The 25581-nt window shown below is 39.0% G+C and overlaps 1 protein-coding gene across 14 annotated transcripts in view; it reads left to right on the forward strand.

Moving 5' to 3' along the window:
- The window catches only part of MBNL1 (muscleblind like splicing regulator 1), a 191193-nt gene that overhangs the window by 20164 nt on the left and 145448 nt on the right, over window positions 1-25581 (forward strand). For 11 of the 14 annotated variants that reach the window (XM_019532599.1, XM_019532606.1, XM_019532601.1 and 8 more), the window contains exon 2: window positions 13860-14816. The exons of 1 other annotated variant lie outside the window; for it this stretch is intronic. In XM_019532599.1, the coding sequence (XP_019388144.1) occupies window positions 14643-14816 (174 nt within the window). In that variant the 5' untranslated portion in view covers window positions 13860-14642. Of the gene's footprint in view, window positions 1-13470; window positions 13723-13859; window positions 14817-25581 lie in introns of those variants that run through there. 2 more of the 14 variants (XM_019532600.1, XM_019532613.1) reach the window with 2 other exon arrangements.

Consider the following 25581-nt stretch of genomic DNA (forward strand, 5'->3'; position numbering starts at 1 on the left):
AGCCCCCCCAAAGCTGCCCTGCCTGCCCCAGATCTCGGTACTTTAAAAAAAAGCCCCACTCTCCAGATGCTACCGGGTGGGGGGGCAATCCCTGCTGCCCCCCCGCCCCATGCTGCATGGGGGGGTGCTTCCATGAGCCCATCCGACCCTCCTCCACTCCCCCAGCCCCCGCATGGGTGCCCCGCCCAGGCCAGCTTGGCCCTTTAAGAAAGAAAAAATGAGAGAGACCCTGGGACTCACCACTCCTGCAGCAGCCTTGGGGCTTCAGGGGGCTCATGCAGAGCCCCCCATGCAGTGTGGGGCAGTGGACGGCAGTAGGGATCGCCCCCTGCTGGCAGGAGTGATGAGTTCTGGGTTTTTTCTCGGTTTTATTTTCTTAAAGAGCTGGAGCTGCTGCGGGTGGGGCCCTCAGTCAGGTTTATGCTCTACTGTTATCCACTATCACAGATTTTGCTTCGTAATGTTCTGCAATGCTAATAAGATACCTTCTTCTATTTTAGATGTGTTTATATAACTGTAGAGCTCATGAGAAAAGGTAATCAAAAATAAATTTCTTTATCCAGGGACAGTTATAGTGTAGCAGTGATGGAACAGATTTCTCCAAAATGCCTTGTCAATATGCCTTCCATGACCTAACTAATGATTTTTAAGGCTGGGAAAGTAATTCCTTTCCTTCGTAACTCCATAAAGGCATGGATCTGATACTGCATTTTCTTGACTTAGATCTGTTAGGGTCTCAGGGTGAGCTCATAGTCAGTTTGGGCTATAGTCTACACCAGGTTGGGCCAATGACGTAATGGCTGGTGAGCTAGCCTCCACAGCTATGCCTGGGAAAACTGTGGAATTACCCTCTTTTGGCTGTGGGAATCAGGCCAGTCAACATACACATGCCTTGCTTCTGGCGCTCAATTGGTCTGCGTGTTCCTCTTGTCCCTGTGACACCAGACATTTCAGCTGGCTTCTCTCCCTCTGCTATTCCTGGTGCTTAAGGGCTTATCTGGCTTCTTTTTGCTTCTGATCCTGGCTTGTCTCTTGGCATTGCTCTTTAGACCCTATGGGCGTGCCCATGTGTCTTGCAGCATCTTAAAGCCCTTTAAGATGCTGCAAGAAGCACATGTGGGAATGAGAAACTGTTTCCTGCGCTGCAAATTTGGGCAAAACTGGGCAAAATTAGACCAATGGCTATCCAGGGGTCAAAAAAAACTGCAGCAGAAAAAAGCTTGGCAGGGCACAGTCCTGGAGGCAACTAGAAGATGGGTCCTCCACAGAGATACTGATAGCAGGAGGCCCTAGAGCCCCTGCTACTGCCGGTGAGTAGAGGCTTTTTTTTTTTTTAAAGTGTGGAGGCTGGGGTGTTGGGGAGGGGTAGCCATTGGGGGGCTGGTGGTGCAAGCAGGGATGGGACTGGGCAGGGCAGCCATTGGGAGGCCTGGGGGAACAGGTGAGGGGGTAGGGCTGGGTGGGGCAGCCACTTAGGGGGGATGCAGGAGCTGGCGGGGTATGGAGCCAGGTGGGGCAGTAATCTGGGGGACTGCTGTTGATTCCCGCAACTTCTTGCAGTTAAGATAGCCAGTAAAACTTGAGCTGTTTCAAGCACTGGCCAAGAAGTGAGAAGCTTAATATTCCCTGTGCCTCCCTAGGGCACTGTAGTAGCATCATGCCTCTGATATTTGTTCATTAGTCATGCCTCAAACATCTACTCCTGCTTATACTCTCCAAACCTGGAAATAGACAAGTGAAGGTGTTCCAGGGTAGGTCTCTCTGGTTACTCTTGAGATTTCAGTCCTTGGTGTGCTTTGATACGAAGCATCTTCCACTGTAGTTACGGGTTGATGTGTGTCTAGCAGCAGGTGGGTGGCTCAGGCTCATGCTGGTTGGAGCACACTGCCCCACAGTGTTTGACATGCTCTTAGTGTCTTCCCCACACAGCCATTTATTAAACAACCATAGAGTCATGGTAATATGCACTGCATAAACTTATGTTACAGGAACAGGGTGCTATCTTAGCAGGCATTTGAAAACTTTTTTGCATGATTTTTTTTTAAAAACAAGCAGAACAGAACCAGCAGGCTATAAAATGGCATTTTTATTTGGGGTGAACTCCAGTCTTGCCTCATGAGCAGCTGGGGAATGAGGAGGGTCTACAGGCAAAATGAAAAATCCATTATTATTCATACTGTTCATTTCAGATGAGATAATTTGGGATTTTGATACAATAATAATCTGCTACTATTTAGTTCTATATTATTTTTTGCTTCCAGCTTCTCATTTCCAATTGCTGATGTCAGGATGAGAATTAAGAAATCAAAGGCCAGGTTTGGACTAGGGCTTGTATGCCTGGGTATGCACAAACCTCCCTTCCTTGTGTAAGAAAAACATAAAATTACAAATGCTTTCTAGGCTCCCGATAGTTACCTTACTCACTACTTTTCGATATACCATGAATGATAAAAATGTTTGTACTGCAGGCTTCTCTATTCAAATAAATATTTGACCTGATATAGAACACCTGTACATCCCTAATTTTTGTTGCATGAGCGTTGTAGTCACAAGTTGGGGAACTGTTATGGAGAAAGAGAATTCATTAAAATTCATTCTCTGCCTCCGAAGCTGATTAGCCAGAAGCAAAACAGGGGCGGGGAAGGGAATAAGATCCCTTTTCTGTAGCCTTTTTCTTCTATTACCTCAAACTTCTTTTCTTTTTCAATGTAAGTCTTTAATTGTTAATATCTTTTATGACTAAGATGATGGGTCTGTTTGGTTTGGGTAAAAGCACATACACACACATGCATGAATCTCTGTATCATTCAAAGCCAAAGGAACTCTGTGAGCAGAATTGGTGGGCTATGTCACAGCCTCAGGATCCTGACTGTGGTAATAAAATAAGACAGCTGGCAACAATGCAGATATTCTGTAACTGCATCCAAGTCAGAAACAGAAATTTGCTACTGCAGCTGTAGGGAAGAGGTGGCCTGAGTATGTCATATCTCTTTATCTGTTGAAGTTACTTTGGATGTATTAATTCTGTATTGAGTACACCTAAAAGTACAATTAATGTGAAGCAATAAATTCTGGTACATATCACACTAGAGTTCATTGCTGTCAGGTGCCATGTTTACAAGTGTGCCCAGGACTACAGCATGCTGAGCCAGGTTGGTGCAGTCCTGCCTGACAGGGGGCCTAGGGGTTCACACTGCCAGCCTGGGGCTGCTCCGACCTGGCTCAGTGTGCTGGGGACAGGCTGGCTGGGGCTTGAGGGTGCTCCAGTGTGGAAACAGCTGGCAGGCAACTGCTGAACTAAAGTACCCTTGTGCCCCAGCCAGTGCTCTTAGCATCTACATGTGTTTTGCTGCTCAGTAAATAATGCCACTGCAGGATAGTACCTGCATTTCCAAGTACTAACCTATGGCAGCATTTACTAGTTTACTGTGACCCAACTGGGGCATATGTGTGGATGCACAGACTTTACTATGGAGTTAATTAGGCAGCTCTGCAGTAAACATCTTGTGTATATGTGCCCATTGTGTCTTTAATGGCAAGAAAAGAATTCTTATTTGAGGTTAATATTCTTTTAACAACTCACAAGGGTGTTTGTGGTAATTTGGTCACAGATCTGATTGTTTAGATCAACATGAGTTAGAGATTATTCATCAGTAAAATATCTTATTTCTCAAACAGAACTTAAAAACTCATGTCCAATACATTTGACCTTTTTTCCAAAAAAGAACCCGCCCAGTTCCTTTTTTTTCTTCTTTGGCACTGTTGGCTCCATAAGTAGTTTCTTTTGGATGTTCTAAAATCTAGGTCTGATCTTCCATTTGCTGGCATGTGAAGTCAGTGCTCAGGTAAGCAGATGTTAAATACTTATAGCAATGCTTCTCAAGGAATCGCTCATTAAACTAATTTGTGATATCTGTCTCTCATTTGACAGGTCAGAGCTTAGAAACCTAGGGAAAATTATATTCTAGGCTTCAAATTCTTACATAAATAAATAATTTCCTTTTCACAGTATTTTCCATTAACCCTTAAATACGACTTTTAAAAGCACTAGACAGCTCTAACATAACTTGGGTTGGGCAAGAGGGGCACCTGTCCTGGGTGCCAAGTTAGGAGGGCCACCAAATTTGCCCCCCTTTCCCTGCAGAGTTTGTGTCCCAAGCAGCCTGGAATTCCAAAACAGCCCTGGCAGTTGTTGCTGTTGTTGCTGCGTCTGCTTTGAGAGTAACAGCCAGATGGGAAGAGCATGGGGCAGAGGCAGTGGCAGCTCAGCTGGGAACTATTCATGAGTTTCTGGAATGGGTAAGACTGCTGCTCACTCTGCTGTCTTGCAAGGTTTGCATTGGGCACCAACTCTAGCTGTTACGCCTCTGCTAGAGGGATATTTTCAATAAAACAACTAAAATCAAATACAATATGTGGCAATGTAAACATTTATTATAAATACAAAATATTCTATCTTGGACATTGTGGCACTTACAGAGACTAGAAGCTCTGAACTAAAATGCAGTTGTATTTTTCCTTACAACAGCTGGTAGGGTAGATTTTCAGCACTGTCTTCACCTTGTGCCTCCTGGTAATGTTAATTGGAGTCATACAGTTGTATCTGTGTTCATTAAAGTGAAAATGACTTGCTTTGGCTTGGTCTTTCCAGTGTAAAATGTTCTGGCCAGTGACATGTTTCCAATTAAAAAATAAATTAAATTGCCTCAAATGAAAGTAAAAATAATGTAAATAAATAGTACAGTCAGGCTATTAGTTTCAGTGTTTATTTTAAATGTCATTGGGCTGTTGAGCTGGTTCAGTGCTGGAAAATACTGGGGATTAGTAGGATATCATGAAACAGGGCCAATTATGCCACATCTGCCAACTGAGAGCTGCTTGCATTTTTCTGCAAAGCATCTGTTGCTGGTAATTGTCAGACCCAGAATACTGGGGTCAGTGCATCTTGGGCATACATATACTATGACTTTGTTTTACTTTGAACATTTTGGCTGCTGACAGCTGTGGGGAAAAATAAAATACGGCGCTTTACTTCCAGCTCAACATGCCCCTGCACTGAGCACAGCACATACCCAGAAGAGGAACCGCATCAGTTTGACCTGGCTCACCCAGCATCTGTAGAGATTGTGCACTTCAGTGGGGCTTTTTGGTGCTTTTATCTAATAGCTGATTGAATCAAAAGTCCTGCTGAAGCACAAGATCTATACTGATGTTGGGCAAGCCAGGTCAAACTGATGTGGTTCCTTTTCTGGTAATATGCTGGGGCTTTTTTTTTTTTCCACATTTGTCAGGGGCCTATTAATATTTGCAAATACACAATGCATTGAAGCTGCTTTGAATGAACCGTTCATTTAAATGCAGTATATGCTCAGCCACTCCCAGATGAAGCAACCTAGTAGTTTGTCTGTTCCTCTTAGTTTTGGTATATTTTAATAGGACCGTATACTTATCTTCAGTCTTTGCTCCTTATTGCTTAATTAAATTCCTACTTTTGCAACATCTGCTTATGACTGTTGGTAGTAGAGTATACTGTACTATATTCAAAGCCAACCCGAGCAGGGTGCGGGTCCAGGGCAAATGAGCCAATGCTTGGCCCCACCACCACTCTGATCCCACATGCCCCGGACCTGACGAAGCTTCCGCCGTCATTGGCAGTGGTGTCGGTGGGGGGGAAGCTGTGTGCGAAGTCAGCAGAGTGGAGTCGCCATTGGCTGCTCCGCCCAGCTCCCCCACATGCTGGAAGAATGTGGTATTGTAGGATTGAGGCACTTTAGCAGAGCCAAATGGAGAAGCTTCCTGGTGTAAGTAAATACTATTAGTAATAAAGAAAAAATATTATTTATCATTTATAGAATGTAATCCAGTGGGAATCCAGTACAAACACACCAGAATAATTTTAGCTGCTCCTGGAAAGCTGCTTTCTGGGGAAGAGCGTAGTCATATTTGGCACATGACAACACACAGGAGCCCTTTTAGAATGGGAAGTGAGGAGCAACATATTCAGCTGCAACTTAATGAGGACATTTTTACAGGTGGAATATAAATTTAATGTAGAATTTTAACATGCATGGGAGCGTGCTTTCTCTTCTGAGAAACAGGGATTGGGATATGTGTTTGCTACCAATAATGTCTGCACTTTTAAAATTTTATGTGAATTTTTGTGGTTTTGTAATATTTCTGTAAAATCAGTAGGAAAATAGATTTAATGCATTTTAGCATGCCTTTATGTGCCAAGTATTTTACAGGTTGAGGGGGCAGAATACCAGCTAGTGCAGATGCATCTTTCTGGTTTAGGAATCGTTTGGGATTTCTATTTCAGTTGATAAAAATGTCTCCCTTCTAAAAGGATATTGTATGAACTTAAACATTGTAGGATGCTCTGTGATATTTTCTTATATGTTTTAGTTTATAAAATGTGTCTGTCTAATTATGTCATTCTTCCTTTAATTATTTCATATGCTGTATGAGAATGTGTGTAGTTGTCTCTCAAATCCCAACTTTCAGAAGCACCTATGACATGAATGAAGCAAAAATGATTGCTTTATGTTACCTCTTTATTTGTTCTTTTATTTTGAAGTTCTCTACGTATTGGTTTAGTGTTTAATTAAAAAAATAACACTATTGTAGCAACACTTTGAAGGAAAAATACATTTGGGAATCCTGCAATGTTATTTTCCAAGTTGAAATAGCATTAAGAATAAATTTGGTCTGCAGGAATTGTGTAACAGTGCTAGAATAGCCATTATACTATAGGTAAGAATGAGTTTACATTTTTGTTGGGAACTTTAATCTTAGAGAGTGGTTCCAAGAAAACATCTTTGTATTTCTGGGTGCACAGTACATATTTATTGTTGAATTCAAACAAACTTTGTGAGTGTAAAGTTTTAAAAATATGTTGTTTGTAATTGTATTTGGTGCACATTTATTAAACTAGAGACACATCTTGATACTTATGTTAAAATTGTTTGTTTTCCAGGGATTCGGGGGTTGTAAAAATACTAAAATATTTGTAGTCTCTGGAGCCTACTGAAATCAGTGGCCAAAAAACCCAGTACCTGTATACCAGTCACTATTTTTCAAATGACTATTGTTTCTAGGAATAATATTTATACAGTCAAAATAAAATGGCACATGAATTAACTTCTTTTGTGGCTAGATCTAATCAGGGGGAAGTCTTGACTGTTGTCTTTGGTAGTCCTTTCTGTCTGGAATGGTGGGAGCTATGCGTGATATGCTTCAACTCATACTTTATCCATAAAAGTAACTGTTGCCAAAATAAGAAAGAGTGCCTTTTAAGTTTTTGTGTAACCTATTAAGTTGTAGGTATATTGTGGAATAGAATTTTTACAGATCTATATTTGTAATCAGTAACTACCAGATAGGTAGGTGTCCATTTTTTGAGTTGTCCTTGCATTTTACTTCTACAGTAGTTCTTTAGCGTTGGCCTGACAGGTATAAGAAATTCTTTTGATCATTCCCCAAGTTTTTCTAATTGTAAATTTTCAGACTTAATAAGAACATAGGGTATAATAATATTGCAGGTTTAGGGAAAGAGCACACTGAGTCCTATCAGCTTTACATCAGTGGCTGGCTAGATAATTAGTCATTGTTTTCACTTAATCTTGTGACATCACTATATTTATAGTTCTCACTTGATCTAAGAAACAGTAACAGGATCTCTTGATGCTGAGATGGGTAAACTTGACATTTGACAGAGTTAGCTTGAAAACACAGTAATCTGATCAGTATCTTGATATTCTTTAAATAAGTTTTGATTTGACAACTGCAGGTTATTGCAGTGTTAACAATATGAATAGAATATTAATTGCACTCCATTGCCCATTTTATTAGAGTCATTGTCCTGAAGGTTAGATTCATGTCAGATAATTACCTGTTCTTGCTGACAACTTCCATGATATGTGATTAAGGTTTTCTTCTAATACTTCCTTTAGGCACAAAATAATTTGACTTGTTATTCTAACCTTTCTACTGGTATACATTTTGATTGTCTGGTCTGTACATCTCTGAGGCGTGTGTGACTTAAGTGGAAAAAACAGGAGTGTCCAGCTAATCCAATTACAGGAAGAGTCAAAACAATGGCTCCCCGTGCAGTAATTTTCAGTACAAATAAGACATCTGTATTCCAGATACCTTATTCTTTTGACAAAGATTATAATGAGAAAAGGAAAATAGCATATCATTAATCCAGTAGCATGACATTTCTTTGTAACAATAATAGGAAGTGATAGAATTTGAGCATAACCAATGACAACCTGGAAATCATAATCGCTTGGTCCCCTTATCTTTCTTTCACTTTCTCAGGTGTTTTCACGTAACACTTGAATATTTGGTTTGCTTTGTGAAGCTATTCATAACCATGTTAATTGGTTCAGTTCAATAGACAATTAAATCCAATCATTTTCACTTTGGGGAATGATTTTTCAGTGTTATGTTATTTTCTCTCTGTGTGTGCATTTAGGCCTCTCCTGAAAAGTGAGGTATTGATTTCCTTTCAGTGCATTCGTTGCCTTAGTTTGCATCTGCATTTTCTTTATCCAACTCTCTCATACTTTTTTCTTTCCTACATGAATTTCCAATAATTGGTGGGTAAAAATATTATTTTTTGGCAACATTGAAGTTGTGACAGTCACAGGCAATAATAGGTAGTTTCAAATGCATTGAACTGCATACTGGGTAAGCAGAAATTTGGTGTAATAATGTCCTAATAATGGGGTTCTCGGGAACCTCAGCAAAAATGTAATTTTTACCTAAGCTTTTTAAACAACAGGTAAAGCCTCCTCCCTTATTCTTCTCCTCTTGAAGTTATTGCAGTATATCTTGGATAACCGGAGAGATCGCAGACACTGCAGATATCTGACATCTCATTCCAGCCCATGCCATACAGTTCTTTGGTGGTGTTTGATGTGTCACAAATTAATGCTATCCGTGACACCCTTATTGAGCCAGAAAGTATCAAGAGAATTTCAAGTTAGGGGGAAAAAGCTTAGAAAGTTTGGTAAATGTATTTCTGTGTTGTTTATCCTGCTAGCTTTGTTATTGAAAATATTCAGTGCATAAATTTGCTCTTATTTCAGTCCTTGTTTTTCTCTGGAGTTCACTTTTTAAATTTTCAGAAATAAATTCTGCCAAACAGTTTGCTAACAGACAAGTTATTTCTGAGGCAAAATATATATTTATACTAGTAAGAAGTTGATGTTTTATGTAATACTTTCAAAAGATTTATAAACATTCATAGTTTCAGCCTCACAACTCCCCTGTAAATTGGGAAAGTGCTCTACTGGGATTTTACAGATGGCAAGCTGAAGAGCAGAGGGTAAAATTCTATCCCATTGAATTCAATAGGAATTTGTCATTGACCATAGTGAGAGGTTTAAGTAAGTGATTTATTCAGGATAAGATAAGCAGGAAGAAATTCCTTGCCCAGGAGAATATTTCGTCACCCCACACTCCTCTGAATTATGAAATATCATAACCAGAAGCAAATATAATTCAGCATCTTGCTTGACACCAGCCAACATCAAGGTACATAGACTGTTCTGACTTTTAGCTGAGCCTACTTGGCAAAAAATGAACCACTCCAACCAGGAGATCTTACAACACCTTCAGCTCTCCTGTGAAATATGAATTTTCATTTCCACCTAGGAGAAATTTTACTATTGTTGTATTCTCCTGTGCCTGAGGAAGGGTGAGTGTGCCTGAAAGCTTGCAAATAAAGACATTTTTTGCAAATATCTAGTAGGTCTAATAAAAGATTTCACCTCTACCCTGAAATTCTGATTCCGTTAGGGAGTTTAGGAGTTAAACATATTCTCTGGAAGTCCAGCATGATGATCCTTCCTTCATTATTTACCTGATCTATGGAGTTAATTTTCAATTCAAATATACACTCACAGTTTCTGTAAGGAATCACCATTCTTGATTCACAAACGCGTATTTTGTTGGCACATTTACCTTTCTGTGTGACGAGGGAAATTTATATACCTGGATTTGAGTAGGGGCTATTTATTCCGGTACACTCTGGAATATATGTTTTATAATTGCTGCTCTGACACCTTCTTAGTATTTGGGCCTAGCAGTACATACTATGGAGAGAGTGCCAAATGGAAAAAGCAGAAGAATTCACAATTAGGACTGCTTCACAACTTTCTCTTAATTTATGGGACATTTGTCACCTGAGTCTACATCATATCATCTCAAGCATTTTTATTTTTATTTCCTACATGTAGTGTTGGAAACAAAATGTGATGAAATACCATCCATGAAATACTGTGCTCTTTCATACAAGATGGATATAACATGATGAGGACATATTAGTAAATCTGTTGTTGCTAACAGGTTTTCAAGTGGATAATGAAATACCTAATTGATTTGATTCGAGCCAAATTAATCTAGCATAAAGTTTTGTAAACTGATGGGAATGTCCTTATTGTATGTTAAGGAATGGGTCTTCACATGGGATGGTTTTGTTCTGGGGCCAGTTTTGTTCAATAGCTTCATTAAACTGTAAGGTGGGACGGAATGCACCCTTAGCAAGTTCGTGGATGACACCAAGCTGGGGGAAGTAGTAGATACACTGGAGGGTAAGGCTAGGATTCAGAGTGACCTAGACAAATTGGAGGATTGTCCAAAAAGTAATCTCATGAGGTTCGATAAAGGGAAGAGCAAAGCCATACACTTAGGTTGGAAGAATCCCATGCGCTGCTGCAGACTTGGGACCAACTGGATAAACAACAGCTCTGCAGACTTACAATGGACAGTAAGCTGGATGTGAGTCAGCAGTGTACTCTTGTTGCCAAGAAGGCTAACAGCATACTGGGCTGAACTAGTAGGTGTGTTGCCAGCAGATTGAGGGAAGTAATTATTCCCCTCTGTTCTGCACTAGAGAGGCCACATCTGGAGTACTGTGTCCAGTTTTGGGCCACCCACTACAGAAAGGATGTGGACAAGTTGGAGAGAGTCCAGTGGATGGCAGTGAAAATGGTTTGGGGGCTGGGGCACATAACTTTGGAGGAGAGGCTGAGGGAACTGTGCTTATTTAGTCTGCAGAAGAGTGGAGGAGGGGGGTTGATAACCTTACTTGAAGGGGGGGTTGAAAGGGGATGGAGCTAAACTGTTGTCAGTGGTGAAAGAACAAGGAGCAATGGTCTTAAGTAGGAACAAGGGAAGTTGAGCTTAGATATTAGGAAAAACTTTCTCACAAGGGGGATGGTGAACCACTCAAAGGAGTTAACTAAAGAGGTGGTGGAATCTCCATCTGTGGTGGTATTTAAGGCCCAGCTGGACAGAGCCCCAGCTGGAATGATCTAGTTAGGGATGGTCCTGCTTTGAGGAGGGGGTTGGATTAGATGATCTCCTGAGGTCCCTTCCAGCCCTGTTTTTGTATGATTCACAGTCTGGCCTTTTTCATACCTTCCATTTACTAACAAAAATGTCTGCTGGCACATTACTTTCACACTTATTGGCATCTGATTTTTTGGTCATTTGCACATCCAGTGTTCTGACTTTGCCCTAACATTAAGTGCATAAATGTTTAAATGAAAACTGCTGGCAAACAATTGTGCCCAAAATTGTTTGCCTGATTCTGATCACTTACAACATAGGAGCCATGTTTACGAGTAAAGATAAAATAGAAATTAATGGATAGATTGATAGACTTTAAGGATTATATTTCCTACTCTTTTCCACACCTATTTTACTGCTTTTCTAAACCTGAAAAAGGTTCTTAATGTATGTCACTCCATTATTGCTCTGCAGCCATGCTAAACTAGTAAGTGTTGCTTTCAGAGTTGCTTTACTGGCCATTTTGTTAGGGATAGGGGAAGACAAAAATGAACACGCTACAACTTTTGTGCATTGTATTACTAGAAATAGAAAGAACTTGTAGTTTGGTTACCTAAAAGAAACTAGACAAAATCCAGGAAATGGTAAGATTAGTCCTCAGTGCTAGCAATTCAGTGATAGGGACTCACTTCCATCTCTTGAGGATTCTTTTTAGGTGTTTTCAGAATCCATATGTCATGATTAGGTCAGTTTAGATCAGATTAATTTCCTCTACTTTTTGACCTACAAGGGAAGGGTCAGATTTATTTACTGAATTATTTTCAGGTGTTCCTTTTCAGTTACAAGTACTTAATTACTTAAAAAAATACATACATAGATCAAATATTTAAGTTGCCACCTTGGATTTACTGCTGAGTCTGAACTCTAAAAGTTTAGATTTCTAACACAAAACTTGCTTACCATGGCTTATCATTCCCAATAGTTCTTTTTTTTGCCTACATGTAGCATTTTAATGAAGAAACAAAACAAATTAAGAAACTGCTGTGTTTCCCTATTAACATTTGAAAGCTGACAGTTGTACCTGTTCAGTACATTGTTTTACTTTGTCCTTTTAATGGCGGATTTGTAGTTTTGTTATGCCAGTTCCTAAGACAAAATGACGTGGTCATTTTGGAAGTTTGTCATTTTGTTACTACTAAGAAGCTTGTAACACAGGTCATGTTCCAATGGATTTTGGGAAGTAACTTGAAAAAATAAGCATTTTATAATCTTCAGTACAAGATTCTATCTTAAACTGTTATAAAAGCAAAGGAAATAAATACCGTGTTTAAATTATGAAGATTGTGCTTGAAACAGTTTAATATCAGGGGATAGCCAAGGTAGGAGTTTCAATGTAGTTTTTACCCTTTTAATTTAAAATAGCCGTTTTTGCCAATGAGCAAGACATGCTGCAGTTGTTTTAACATTATGAATGTGATGATGATGGTACTGCCAAATCTTCTGGTAAACCATGTCATCAGCGTTAAAAGGAAAACTTGCTGTTTCCACCCAGATACAATTTCAGTACAAGATTTTCAGGGGTACAGAGATTGATTCATACATATGAAGCTTAGACCAGCAGGCATCTAATTCAGTAGAGTGTCATTTTGCCTGCTTAATATTTAATATTACTGTGATAAAATCACTTTCTCTCCTGAGGATAACTTACATTTTGCCAGACATCCTGACAAGGCTGCATTTCTTATAATCCCCGTAAGAACTAGGCTTGTGCTTGAGAAAGGTTAAAATAAAGGGTGCTTTTGTTCATATCTAGTCTGCCTGTGCTATATTGACAAAGTGTCTGCTGGCTGCCTGGGATAGTTTTACAGTATTAAACAAGTGTTGATTTCTGTAGAGAGGCACGACTTAAGGCTTAGAAGGAAGTGAATTGGATAGGTCAGGAGAACGTACCATTTGTGAACACCCCTTTTCCTTTTATATTCTTGGATCAGATATGGTAGGTTGTATGCTGGCTGCGCTCAAGGCAAGCAGGAGAGAGAACGGCTTGAAAATAATCTGCAGTTTGGAAGCTTGCTTTTTCTGTCGGGATTCTTCAGGCACTTGTGCTTGTGTTGGAAGCTGTTTTAAAACTAACATGGTTTAATCCACTAACTGCATGTTGGGTAAATTCAAAACCCACATGCTCGTCCTCTTGCAGTGGAATAAGTCACATCTGATGGACATTTTCTGTGCTTATAGCATAGTAACGAACGTCTGACAGGCGCGACCTTTCATAAGACAGCCCACACTATTGGCTTTCTGCCCAGAATATTGCTGCAACACTATCTGTGATTGGTTATCTCCCTATCATGCATTGCTTCAGAAGGGAAAACGGCCCCTTTTTTAATAAATCTACGATGGCTGGCTGCAATATGCTACACTGTAAGTATTTTGTGTGAAGGAAACAGACAGACTATAATTCTGCATAGTAGTTTAGGATCACACGGCCAGGGTATAATGCTGTGGGACATCAGTGAAATGCTGCTTGGTAAATGTTAACGTATCTGTTTTTTCTACAGGTTGGTACTAAGAAGTGCCTTTCCTGACGTCTCTGCTGCTTGGAACCGCTTCTAGAGCAGTCTCTGCTTTTTGCCTTGCTTGCTGCCAGCTAGACTGCGACGACAGCACATCCACCCTCCACCTATAGCCCAGACACCCCCATTTCTACTTATAATCAAGAGAAAAGCTCTAAGTATCAGGCGCATTGCCTTAGGCTGCTTTAGTGTAGAAATAAAAAGTTTGCTGAAAAAGTAAGATATCTTCTGCCAGAAAATCAAGGAGAGGAAAAAATATAATTTCTCGATTGTTGCTCTAAACTGCTGCATCTGTCTATGCCAAACTAATCAATACCGATTGCACCACAAAACCCAATTGCAAATTCAGCTGTGTGTGGAGATTACCTTTCAGACAACTTTACTGAAAGCAGCTTGGAAATTCTGTGTCAAAGGGTCTGCCACGTTTTCATGCTTGCATTTTGGGCTCCAAATTGGCACTCAGAATGGGTTACTGAGAGCACAAGGCTAGTTCCAGGCCACACTTTTTAACGTTCATCTTCCTTTTGATCTTAGCATTTCTTTAAGTACAAAACCTCTTTCAATTAACAGTTTCATGCTGTGAATTTCTAGTGGCAAATCTTTTCCTTGATATTGTGACAACACCATTTTACATGTACTTTTAAAGTAGGGAGCGGGGAAAAAAAAGAAATATTTTGGAGGTGACATTTTCATCATTACCAGTCTATCAGTTTGGCTGTTTGTTTATTTGTTACATTGAAAAATTTTAACTACCTGTAAAATCTAAAAATGGCTGTTAGTGTCACACCGATTCGGGACACAAAATGGCTAACACTGGAAGTGTGTAGAGAGTTCCAAAGAGGGACTTGCTCACGACCAGACACGGAATGTAAATTTGCACATCCATCGAAAAGCTGCCAAGTTGAAAATGGACGAGTAATCGCCTGCTTTGATTCATTGAAAGTGAGTAAATATTATATTATTTTCAAGGATAAACAGTTAATGAATGAAGCAGTTCTAATCGGAGAAACCATAGGGTCTGAGACATAAGGATTGTTGTGTGTGCCGGCACTGAGATTTATGGGTCTTTCTGTTCTGATATTTTGTTGTGTTTTTTTTTCTCGGGGGAAGGAGAAGGAGAATAGGGGAGAACTAATAACCACAGAATTTGGGCTTTCCGGTGCTGGCATGGGTACAGATACCAGTTCCTTAACCCTAAATTATCATTTGTCTATAGTTGGAGCAAAGCAAAGTATATATTTCATTTAGAAATAGTAAACTCAGAGTAAAGATTTCATATATATCTATCTATATATATAGATAGATATATATGAGATTAAAAAGGAAACTATATATTTTATATGATGATTTATTTTTATCTTGAAATGTACATAGACTGTTGATATCTCTGGATGATAGGCAGTACATTTTAAATTAATGTTTTCCTTCATTAATCAGAATGACCGTTTCTGAAAGGCATGTTTCAAGTTTTATCTGCAGTCTTCCGATTTTTTATTTTCATTTTATAATTATAAATAATTAATGAAAGGAGTGATACATTACTTGGACAACTTAACTGAATCTAGGTGACTCTCTCTAGCCATGCAAGGGTAGCTATGGCAGAGGATTTACTGTCTTTTCCAGGAAGTATGTATTAGTGAAGCAGTGAAAAGGATGAGGCTGGAATTTTAAAATTTTTTCTAGTTTCAGTGATCAGTTGTTAGGCAGAGTTCCACTTCCTTTTGTTTTAAGCTTTATGAATTAAATAATTCCCAAATTTAAAGTCCAGTCCACAGACTGCATTTTAATACAGCTAGAGAGTCATAAAAATCAGAGGTTGGGATAGAAAAATAAAGTTTTTTTTTTTTCTCCACAATATAATAGTGCTACTTTTGGGACTGTCTCCTGTGAAGTAGAACAAAGTCCAAGTAATGTTCTGTTCATGAAAATATCGTGTTTGAGGGAGGGAATTTTCAGCTGCAGCTAGCTACTGTGGGCTATTTGTGCAGGCAGACCTAGGCAGAAAATAGTTTTCTAGTCCTGCAGTACTTTTGAAGATTTTAATTTCTTTTCTTGTTGAAATTCAGACAAAAGTGAAACCTGGAAAATTTCACAAGCTGAAAAATACAAGCCAGCCAAAAACATTATTCAGGTTTAAAATATTTTTTCATAGTGCCTAATAATCTTTTTGCACCATTTTGTTTTAAAATTACTATAATCAGCTATATTTTCTAAATTAAAAGTGATTTTTTTTACACTGCAAATGAGAATTTTCTATGTCAACAATGTCAGGAAGAAATATGTGATCAATTTTTACATTTAAAAAAATATATTTTAAGTGGAGAAATTCCTGAAAACCAGCACTTACTTGTAAAAGTGGTTATTTTGGTTTTGACAAGTAAACATTTTCAAAGGAAAAACATTTTGCCAAAAAAAAATTCCTGACTCACTCTAGGCACAGTCTGGGAGATTTTTGTAATTACGGATCCTACTCTCTGTGTATGACAGGTTTGGTCTGGTGAATGTCCCTGCTAGTTTTGTCTCTTCTACAACGCTTTCCTGTACTTGTGGGAAGTTGTGAAGTTCTCTGGTGCTTGGAATGGAAGTTACCGTACAAAGGTCTGCTACTGGTTTGGTCCCATTACAGCTGATGTGCTGCTTTTAAATTGCTTTGGGACTGTAAGCACTTTAGGAATTGGCACCAGATGTTGCTGTTTTGTAATATCCAGATCATAGTTTGCATATGAGAAGTTAAAGCTAGGCTCATGGAGCTCTGTACAGCACTCCGTGTTTAAGAACTAGAATTAATTTATTGGTAAAATACTAACCAGCTCGTACAGCAGTACAATTAGGTTTATTTTATAAATAACTGTTGCTCCTCACTTGATTTTGCAAAGCTTCATATCCACTTCTGTGGTACTTCACTTATCTTTTATTTTATGTATAATACTAAAAAAAATATTTAGAAAGTACATAAAAATGTTGAAAGTAAGGTACCAATGTTCATTAAAGAAGCAAACACATGAAAATCTGTTTATAAGAGGGAGCTTCTTCCAAGTCCATTGTAAGTCAACAGTGTTGCCCATTCCAACCTCCATGATAGGTTGAAATGCTTTCAAAATGTAATGCTTATGGCAAAAGGCAGCACAGATGGAAAATGTGGGTTAGGGGATAACATATAGGACTCCAGGTCAGGAAGTTGGTTTGTTCATGTTGTAGTTTACAAGACTGGATGCCAGGAAGCTGTTCTGTTTCATTAGCTCATTGTATTTATTACCTTGGGCAAACTTCTGCACTTCAGTTGCACTGTCCTTAAAAAGTATATAATTAACTCCTTCACAAATAGTTATGAAATCCTCATATTTGATGAACCTGTTATATTGTTTCAAACTACTATTTGAAGATAGCTGTGTTCACGGCCATGTTGAAGTCAGTGGAATTTGAGTGGTTTGTAATTCAATCCAGAGCTGCTTTTACCACGGACAGACATACTGTTCAGTAGTTACATGTTTTCATTGTTTAACACCAAAAGATGCGTTTTGATGTGTTTTGGGTTAAAACCTCTCTCCATGACATGCTCAAAGCTTTTTGCTGGAAGACTCCACAGGTATCAGGTAGAACTCTTTGCAAGCTGAAGAGCACTTATCCACTTAATAAAAAAAAAGGTTGGTAGCAATTAATACCCCTTTGTTAACCATGTAGTATGGCTAATATATGCTTTACAAGTATTTTATAAGTAGATTGTTGACATACTTTTAAATTGTATTGCTCTGAAAAAATGAATGAAAATCCCTTGGTAAGCTAAAAATAGATAGTCTTCTTTACCAAATTCCCTGTCCAACCAAAATGGGACACTGGGGTTTTATTTGGTTTTGTTTAATAGTTTTTAAGTGTACAAGGCTAACCATGGTGGACCTTGTATGTTTTTTTTTTCTCCTCCAATACTATAGTACGTATTATTTGTTAGGCAAGCTTTTTGGCAGGTTTAGTGGAAAGTTGCATCAGAATGGAGGGTCCAGATTTTACATTTTTAGCTAATCTGTTTAATATTATATTTCAACAAAAGCAGTTTGTTTGTTTTTTTGCAAAAATCTAGCCAATGAATTTCCCAAAATATAACCAATGTAGATCCAAAATCATGGCATAGTATACCCAAAAGCTGACTCTAAAACCCTTAATCTTTAAACACTTATAGAATTATTAATCACCATATAAAGGCATATAATAATAATTATAAACTAGCTAAACAGCTCATGTTACATATTGCAGAGAAGTCTAATCTGTAGTCACTGTGAAGGTCTCTAGTAAGATGGTAATAAATCTCTAATTCACAGAACTTAAAAGATCCTTTATTTGTCAGTAGATCTTTAAAAAACATGAAACATGCTAACTTGTTTGGCAAAAGAAGTGCTGGATTTTGCAAAGTGTGTGTAGCTCTTGTCTAGCATGAATACTCGAGAATGAGATGGATATAGCCTGTGTGCTTTGCTATATTTAGAACATTAGACAGGCAAAGCAAATACTTTCTAAGGAGACCCTGTGAAATGGCAGTACCCTTCAGCTGTGCTGTTTCAGATGCTGGCCACACTCCCAGGTGTCTCACGTTTAATAGGCTGTAGCAGAGTTTCTGGCTGGAATTGAGAAATGCAGTTTTCATCAGAAGTAAAAATATGAGGAAGTCATTTAATTGTAATGAGTGGCAATTATCTTTGTGATACTGTTTTTGAGTTTACACTAAAATAAAAGTGTATCTGCTGAAAAAGGTAAATAATAGTTACATGTCCAGAAGTGTGGTGAAAAACATAATTAGGGAACCCATCCTGGGAATAGTCCATTAGGTTTGTGGCTACTGACAGGTCTAATCACCTTTCATATCTGCAGGGACTCATTTTGGGAGTACCAGCCTTTACTATTGGTCTTCAGTGGATCCAACATCTAATTGATGCAGTTAACATAAGTTCATTATCAGTCAGAATTCACTTATAGCAGAATCACGTTATTGAACTGTAGCTATAGTGGAATGCTGAACAACCGTACTCCAGTTGGCGGCACATTGGCACACATGCCTCTTGCAATGCAGTTCTATAAAGAGCTCCAGTGCTTCTTTTTGATCAGGATTTTTTTGCCATTAGTGAGAGCTTGTAAAAGCACTGCTAACTAAGCACTTAAAAATATAATCTCTGGCTATGGCCAGCAGTAACTTTTAATCACTTACTTCCAAATCTGGGGTGGGAGTTGCTTCCTATGAGTGTGCACTAGCTGTTATAATATAATTGTTAAATTTCTGAATGCTCTTCTTGATAGTGAGCTAAATTGCTGTAAGTTTAACCTGGGTTGAGCAGCATTAAAGTTTCAGTGATTTCCTTCCCCCTCTCCTGGTTCTGTTACTACAGGAGCACACTGAGGTAACAGTTACATCATACAGTTACTGATCAACTGGATATTTTTGTCACCATCAGCCCCAATTAGTGCAGTTGTTCAGTGGTCTGCTTTATTTGTGTCATGTTAATTAGTTGGAGAAGAGAGATGGGAGATTCCAGTAGAACACTGGAGGAGAATCATGGAAGGAAAAGGTCAGGCTTATATTAATTGGAACAGGATCGTCTCATTCTTGCTTGTCGCGTACCACTTGACTCTGTGATGAGTGCTATTGAAGTCAGTAGGACTATTTCTGAAGTAATATGCAATTCAAAATAAGTGTGGGGTAATTTGGTCCTTGGGTATCAGGAGCCCAGGTTTCAAACTTGAGTGTTTAGGTTAAATGTTCAGATTTTGTAGTTTAATGCTCAAATTAGCTCTGTCTTCTTTGTTACCTTGCTGTCAGTGAGAATTTTTGCATAGGCTATTATTAAACTGTCCACAGTAAAAGCAAACTCTGAGCATCCAACTTGGGGATGTTGCTGTGTTGCAGAAGTTAGATTTTAAGCAGAATTTTAAAATTGTTATTATGTAGTTGCTGTATCTTTCATCCTTCATTTACTTTGTATGGTATGAGAAAGAGGAGTATTTACAAACTACCTATTGTACAGTGTAAACAATTCAAGTGATTTAAAAGTCCCAGGGATATATTGCACGTTTTGAGGGAGGAGATTTAAAGAGATTGAGTGGAAAAAATATAGCAAATAGGGCTTGGAACAAATATAGCTAAGCAGTGTTCATAAGTGAAGTAGGATTTACTTTGTAAAGATAATTGATTCATTTGGTATTTCCTGAGATTCAGGTTTAAAATGTTCTTTGCAATGGGTAGCTGACTACAAAATGCCTATACCTTGCAGTACATATGCTGTAGGATGACATAGATGCGCTGTGGCATCCAGTCTAAATGTATGCATTTTGTGTAAGATTGCCATTCATTTCTGCTGCTACTACTATGTTTTCTAATGGTGTATTCATTAAATTATGCATGCCTCAGAAAGAAAAGTAGAGGCAAAAATCATTAGGGGAGCTTAAAGAGATTTGGATTCACACTGAGTTTGTTGTGGCCACCGCTCAGGTTCAAATTCAGTGATAATCAAGTAAGTACAGCTATAGTAAAGCAAATTAGAATTTGCTCCACAGATACAACCCCCTATAAGCCAAAATCACCAGTTCTTGCTAATATAAACTCCCAGTGATTCCAATGATCTAAATAAGCATTATGTTAATTAAGACAGATAAAATATTATCATCCTAATGCTAATGGTCATCACAGAACCTATGACACACATGATAAACTGCTGGTCTCTTTGAGTGCACGGCTTTTCTAGGAGCTGTTGCCTTGTACTAGAATTGAATATTCTACTAATATGAAATGGGTTTGGATTTAAACTAGCCTTCAGCAGATCCAATTTGTTTATCACTCATGCATCTGTATACATGTATTTCTCTTTCTGTTTACCTTCTTCAGGAAAGGTGGAATGTTTGAGACCTTTCTACAACATTTATGATCAATACGTATATCGATACAGGTTGTATAACCCTGTATGGGAGATCCATAGTTACACAATATGTGAGTCCTCTTAAAATTCCACTGCAGTGGAGAAAAGTCTCTTTTCAAACTCTTTGTAAATTTGTAGCAAAATTTTACTTTTTATTGAGGAGCCTAGAAAACTTAGAGGTTATATTTAGACTTTGTAAAATCTTTTAATTCTTATGGATTAATATGGGGAGAATATCATTTTGCCATCACCTCAGGGATGGAATTATTAATTATGCATACTTCTATTCTTGACCTCAATTTTAAAGAAAACCTAGAGGGTCTGATTTTAAATTGAGGTAAAGTAACACAAACTCTTGAAACTAAGCCCTTACTGATATGTGTGAGACATACAAGAAAAGAAATAACAGTTTTGGAAAATGCAGTGGAGCCTAATTCTACATCACCTGATAAAGTAAGAATGATAGCTCCCTGTCTACCTCTGACTGGATTACAGGGAAGAGCAGGACTCTGGTTACAAATCATTAGATATTTTAACATATTAGTTATTAATGTACTTTATTAAGCCTTATACTTTACTCCTTCAGACAGCTAATGTCAAACAGAAATATTCAATCAATAGATTTAGGTTTCAACTCTTAGGTAACAAGATTTAAATTGTGAAAGTGCAACAATTATAGAGCTAGTGACACAGAGATGACCATAAGAAAAATCTTGGAAGATACAAACGTAACATCCAGCTTCATAAGACAGTAGAGTTGCCATATAGGATGTAACTAATGGATTTATGTCTTTTTCCCTACATGTCTCCCTCCGCCCTAAACTCCTACGTGGACAAAAGAAATGAGCAAAACTAAAAGCAGGAAATAAATTGGGAAAATAGGACAATCATTAGTCTGAGGGAGAAATAACTCACTTATAAAAGCATACATAAACAGTCTACTGTGGGAATATCACTGGCATTTAGAAATCTTGCCAGCTAACCTAGATATTAAATTGTTATAGTTCAATAAGGCATGCTTTGTTTTAGATTAAATGCTGAAGCTTTGTCTACATCTGTAGAAAGACATTTAAAAATATATAGTAAAAATTGCAATAAAACATTTACACTGTTTAGTCTCTATATATAAAAAAGTAGAAACCCTGAACTGATGCAGATGTAGCAGTAAAGAAGGAAATGTACTTACTCATCTAGGGAGAAAATATGACAAGGCATAAAATAATGTGCCTCTTTCTATACCACAAGTTTGCATACAATAACCAGTACCCAATGTCAAGTCTTCAAGCTTAGCTTTTCCTTTAACCCCAAATCTTTTCTTTTGTCTTCTTTTTTGTAAAAACACAAAGGTTTATTACCAAAATTCGCCCTTAATTTATTGAATACAAGCCATTACATTAAATCCAGGATCTCATATCTGTCATTTAACTTTCAAGTAGTGTTAATGTTTGTTCATTAGGATTGAAGAACAAATTAGAACTACATTTTAGAATTAGCTGATACTAAGGAAGTAGCACCTTTTGCACATATTAGGAACATACGCCTAACTGCAGAAATTCATTTCATTTGCATGTTTACAAAAATAAGAACTGCCATTTACTGGGTCATCCTGCCCAGTATCTTGTGTTACGCAGAGGGAGAAAATGGATGCTGAAAGGGAGAGTGAACAGGGTATGACCCAGTTTTTTTTCCACTGTTCCTCTCCTATTTGTAGCTTCCAGCATCTAAGCTAAGTACAGACAGTCAAAAAGCCGGAGGCTGAATCTATTCAGTCTTCACAGGTTAGTTTAAGCTGCATGGATTGAACTGATATACCAGTGAACAGACATTCACTTTTGATTCTAGAAATGTAGCCACCTTTCTGCAGTGGCCCAGGCCAGAAGCTGGGGGGCTCTAGAGTAGTGGTTCTTAGCCTTTTTTGTATCAGGATCTATTTATAAACATCGATAGCCAGTCCCGACCCAATGCCTTTCATTCCTGACCCTCTGCCCTCACCCCCCACAGTGTGTGAGGCGGGAGGGGGTGTGTGGAGCTGGGGTCGGTTTGTGGGTAATGAGGGTTCCCAAGCAGCCCCTTGTGGACTGGAACTCTGCCAGCCTGCAAGGGAAAAGCCATGGTTTCCCATGCAGGTTGAGAAACACTGGAGCAGAAGGTGTGGATGAAGGCTAGCGGGGGGTGGTTTGCAGGGGAGGTACAAAGCAACCTGAGGTGCTGGGGGACTGTGAGTTAACTCGAATGTGGAGGGGATCTGGAGCAGAAGTTTGCTAAGCCAGTTTAGCCTAAATTAGCTAAGTCTGATACTACATCCATTCAGGTTCATTTTAAACTATTTTTGGCCATTTTGAAAGTGACTTATGTGTACTGAATTTCTGTTGTATTACAGATTAAACTGGTTTCCTTATTGCATGATGGTTCAGATGAAGATGTTTCAAACCATGGTGTCTTAGATTTCAGGAAAATAAGCAGTTGATGAATCCTAAATCCTGGCTTTATTGACTCTCTCTTATTTCATGTTGTTTTGTTTTGTTCATCTTGAGCAAGGAAGTGGCACAGAAAGTTTCAGCTCCCTCTATTGTTTATACAGCCCCTGGGAGAAAGGTTTTATATTTTTCTGTATTTGATAGAAAAAGAGTCCTACAAGTATAATCTTTTGCAGAATAACTCATGCTTATTTCATGTCAAGCAATCCAGACTCTCAGCTGGAGAGGAAAGACAGCAGTTTCTATCTTGGGGTAAAAACAGGGTTCTTTGGAAAGGAATTAATATTTCTTTATGTCCATCCTGAAAGATTCCTTTTTTATTCACCTTTGTCACTTTCAAAGTGAAAAAAGGGTGAGGAGATAAAATTAAATCAGCAATGAAGCACCTTAGAAGCACAGCTATGCTCCAGCCTTGCAAACAAAGATGCATTTGTGTTCAGGCTATACATGTTTTATCACTGATGTTGATCATTTGACTTTGTCTGTTGACATGCTTACTATATCACTGTATGCTATTTTATGTTACATTCCACTCCTCACTGGAATTTTGACACAGCCTGTGGAAAATGAGTTGGTGTTCTCTTCAGTTCTTGTAGGATACATGTTCAGCTTACTCAAACCACGTCCTACAGCTTAGAATAATTAGTGCATTTGTCTGTAACCTCAGCAAAGAAGCTAAAGGACAGCACATGAACTGCCCTTTAGAAGAAGCACATTGGCACGGTGGTGTGTGTCAGCTTGCACTGCTAGTGACTGCACCCATTCTGGTCTGTGGATAAAGAACTTCAGTCTTGTGGTCTATTAATTTCACACCTTTCACCAGGACTATATTTATTTAAATTGACTGATTTTCATTTTCCATGGATTCCCACTATGCCACTTACTTTCCTGGGGAATGCTGCTTGGGGTACAATGGGACTTAAGAAAACATTGAAATGTGAACACAGCAATAGCAAAGCTGCATGAAATTCACAACTAAATAAACAGGGAAGTCAGAGAAGTGTTGACAACAGGAGGATTGCACAATCTTCCTAACACAGCTATTTTCAAGGAGGAAATTCTAACTGTAGTACCCAGTTTAACATGGAAAATAAAACTTGTAATTGAAAGTAAGCCCCAGATCTTGGGGCGAACATATGAGTGAAAGGAAAATCTGGTGAAAAGAAATGAATGAGTGTCAGTGGGCATGTCTACACATGCTATTAATGGGAGTGAATCAACTCTAGCACAATTTGCACTGGAGTTTATTGTTCCTGGGCACTGTGTTTACATGTGCACCCAGGGCCACAGCAGCCCTGGCTGGCAGGGGGGCCTGGCAGGTCAGTCTGTCAGCTTGGGGCTACTTCAGCCAGGCTCAGTGTGCTGCAGAGGGGCTGGCTGGGGCACAAGGATATTCCACAGTGGGATAGCTGGCAGGCAGCCCCCACACTGAAGCACTTTTGTGCCCCAGCCAGTTCGGTCAGTGTCTACACATGTATTACTGCACACTAATAATGCCACCACAGGATAGTACTTGTATCTATCTTGAATCTCCCCATGCTGGCTCCACGACCACAGAGCTGGCACCGGGAGATAAGGATCTCTTAGCCCCTGTTCCCCGATTGCAAAGCAGGGGCTGGGAGCTCCCTTCTGGTGAGGCAGGTGGACATAGTCCCTGCTTGGGTTCTGGTGGCAGAGCCTGCCTTGGCGCCAGGCAACTCCTGGTGGCAGGTGTAAATTTCCTTCCCCTTGTTGCCCAGAAGCACATTTGTTCCTGGTCAGCCATCTACATGTGTGCTACTATACAGCAAGTAATCAGAAGTAAATTTGTTACTTGCATTTGAATGTAGCAAATGTACCCATGATTAGAGCAAATTACTGTGCATTAAGCATCTTCATGTGTAGATGGTGACACTTACTGGGTAGTAATTAGCTCTAATTTCAAGTAAAACATCTGACATAGACGTGCCTACTGAGGAGGAAAGGTTGAGGACTGGTCTCACTTTAAGGTTGCAGTGCAGTATTAAAGTTCCTCCATAGCAGCTATGCCAAACTAAGTAATGCAGCAGTTTCACTGAGCACTGGCATTTTCTCCAGATTGAAAAAGCGCTGAAGTAGTAGCAGTTGAAGTGATCCCCCAAGAGCCACTGGATTATGGTTTAGCACCAGAAGCCATCCTGAAATGTATTTATTCACTGTAGCTATGTAGTTTAGCTAATTGCCACTTAACTACCAGGTCTTCTCGTTGTTCTTCCATTAGAGCTTTTACTGGGTTCATTCTTGAGGTTAGTAGAACTGTCTCTTGTCTGAGTCAAGTCTGAGGGTCAGTTATGATTCCTTTGATACTGGGTGGTA

Source organism: Crocodylus porosus, unplaced genomic scaffold (assembly GCF_001723895.1).
Source record: "Crocodylus porosus isolate Cpor-Errol unplaced genomic scaffold, CroPor_comp1, whole genome shotgun sequence".
Classification (NCBI taxonomy): domain Eukaryota; kingdom Metazoa; phylum Chordata; order Crocodylia; family Crocodylidae; genus Crocodylus; species Crocodylus porosus.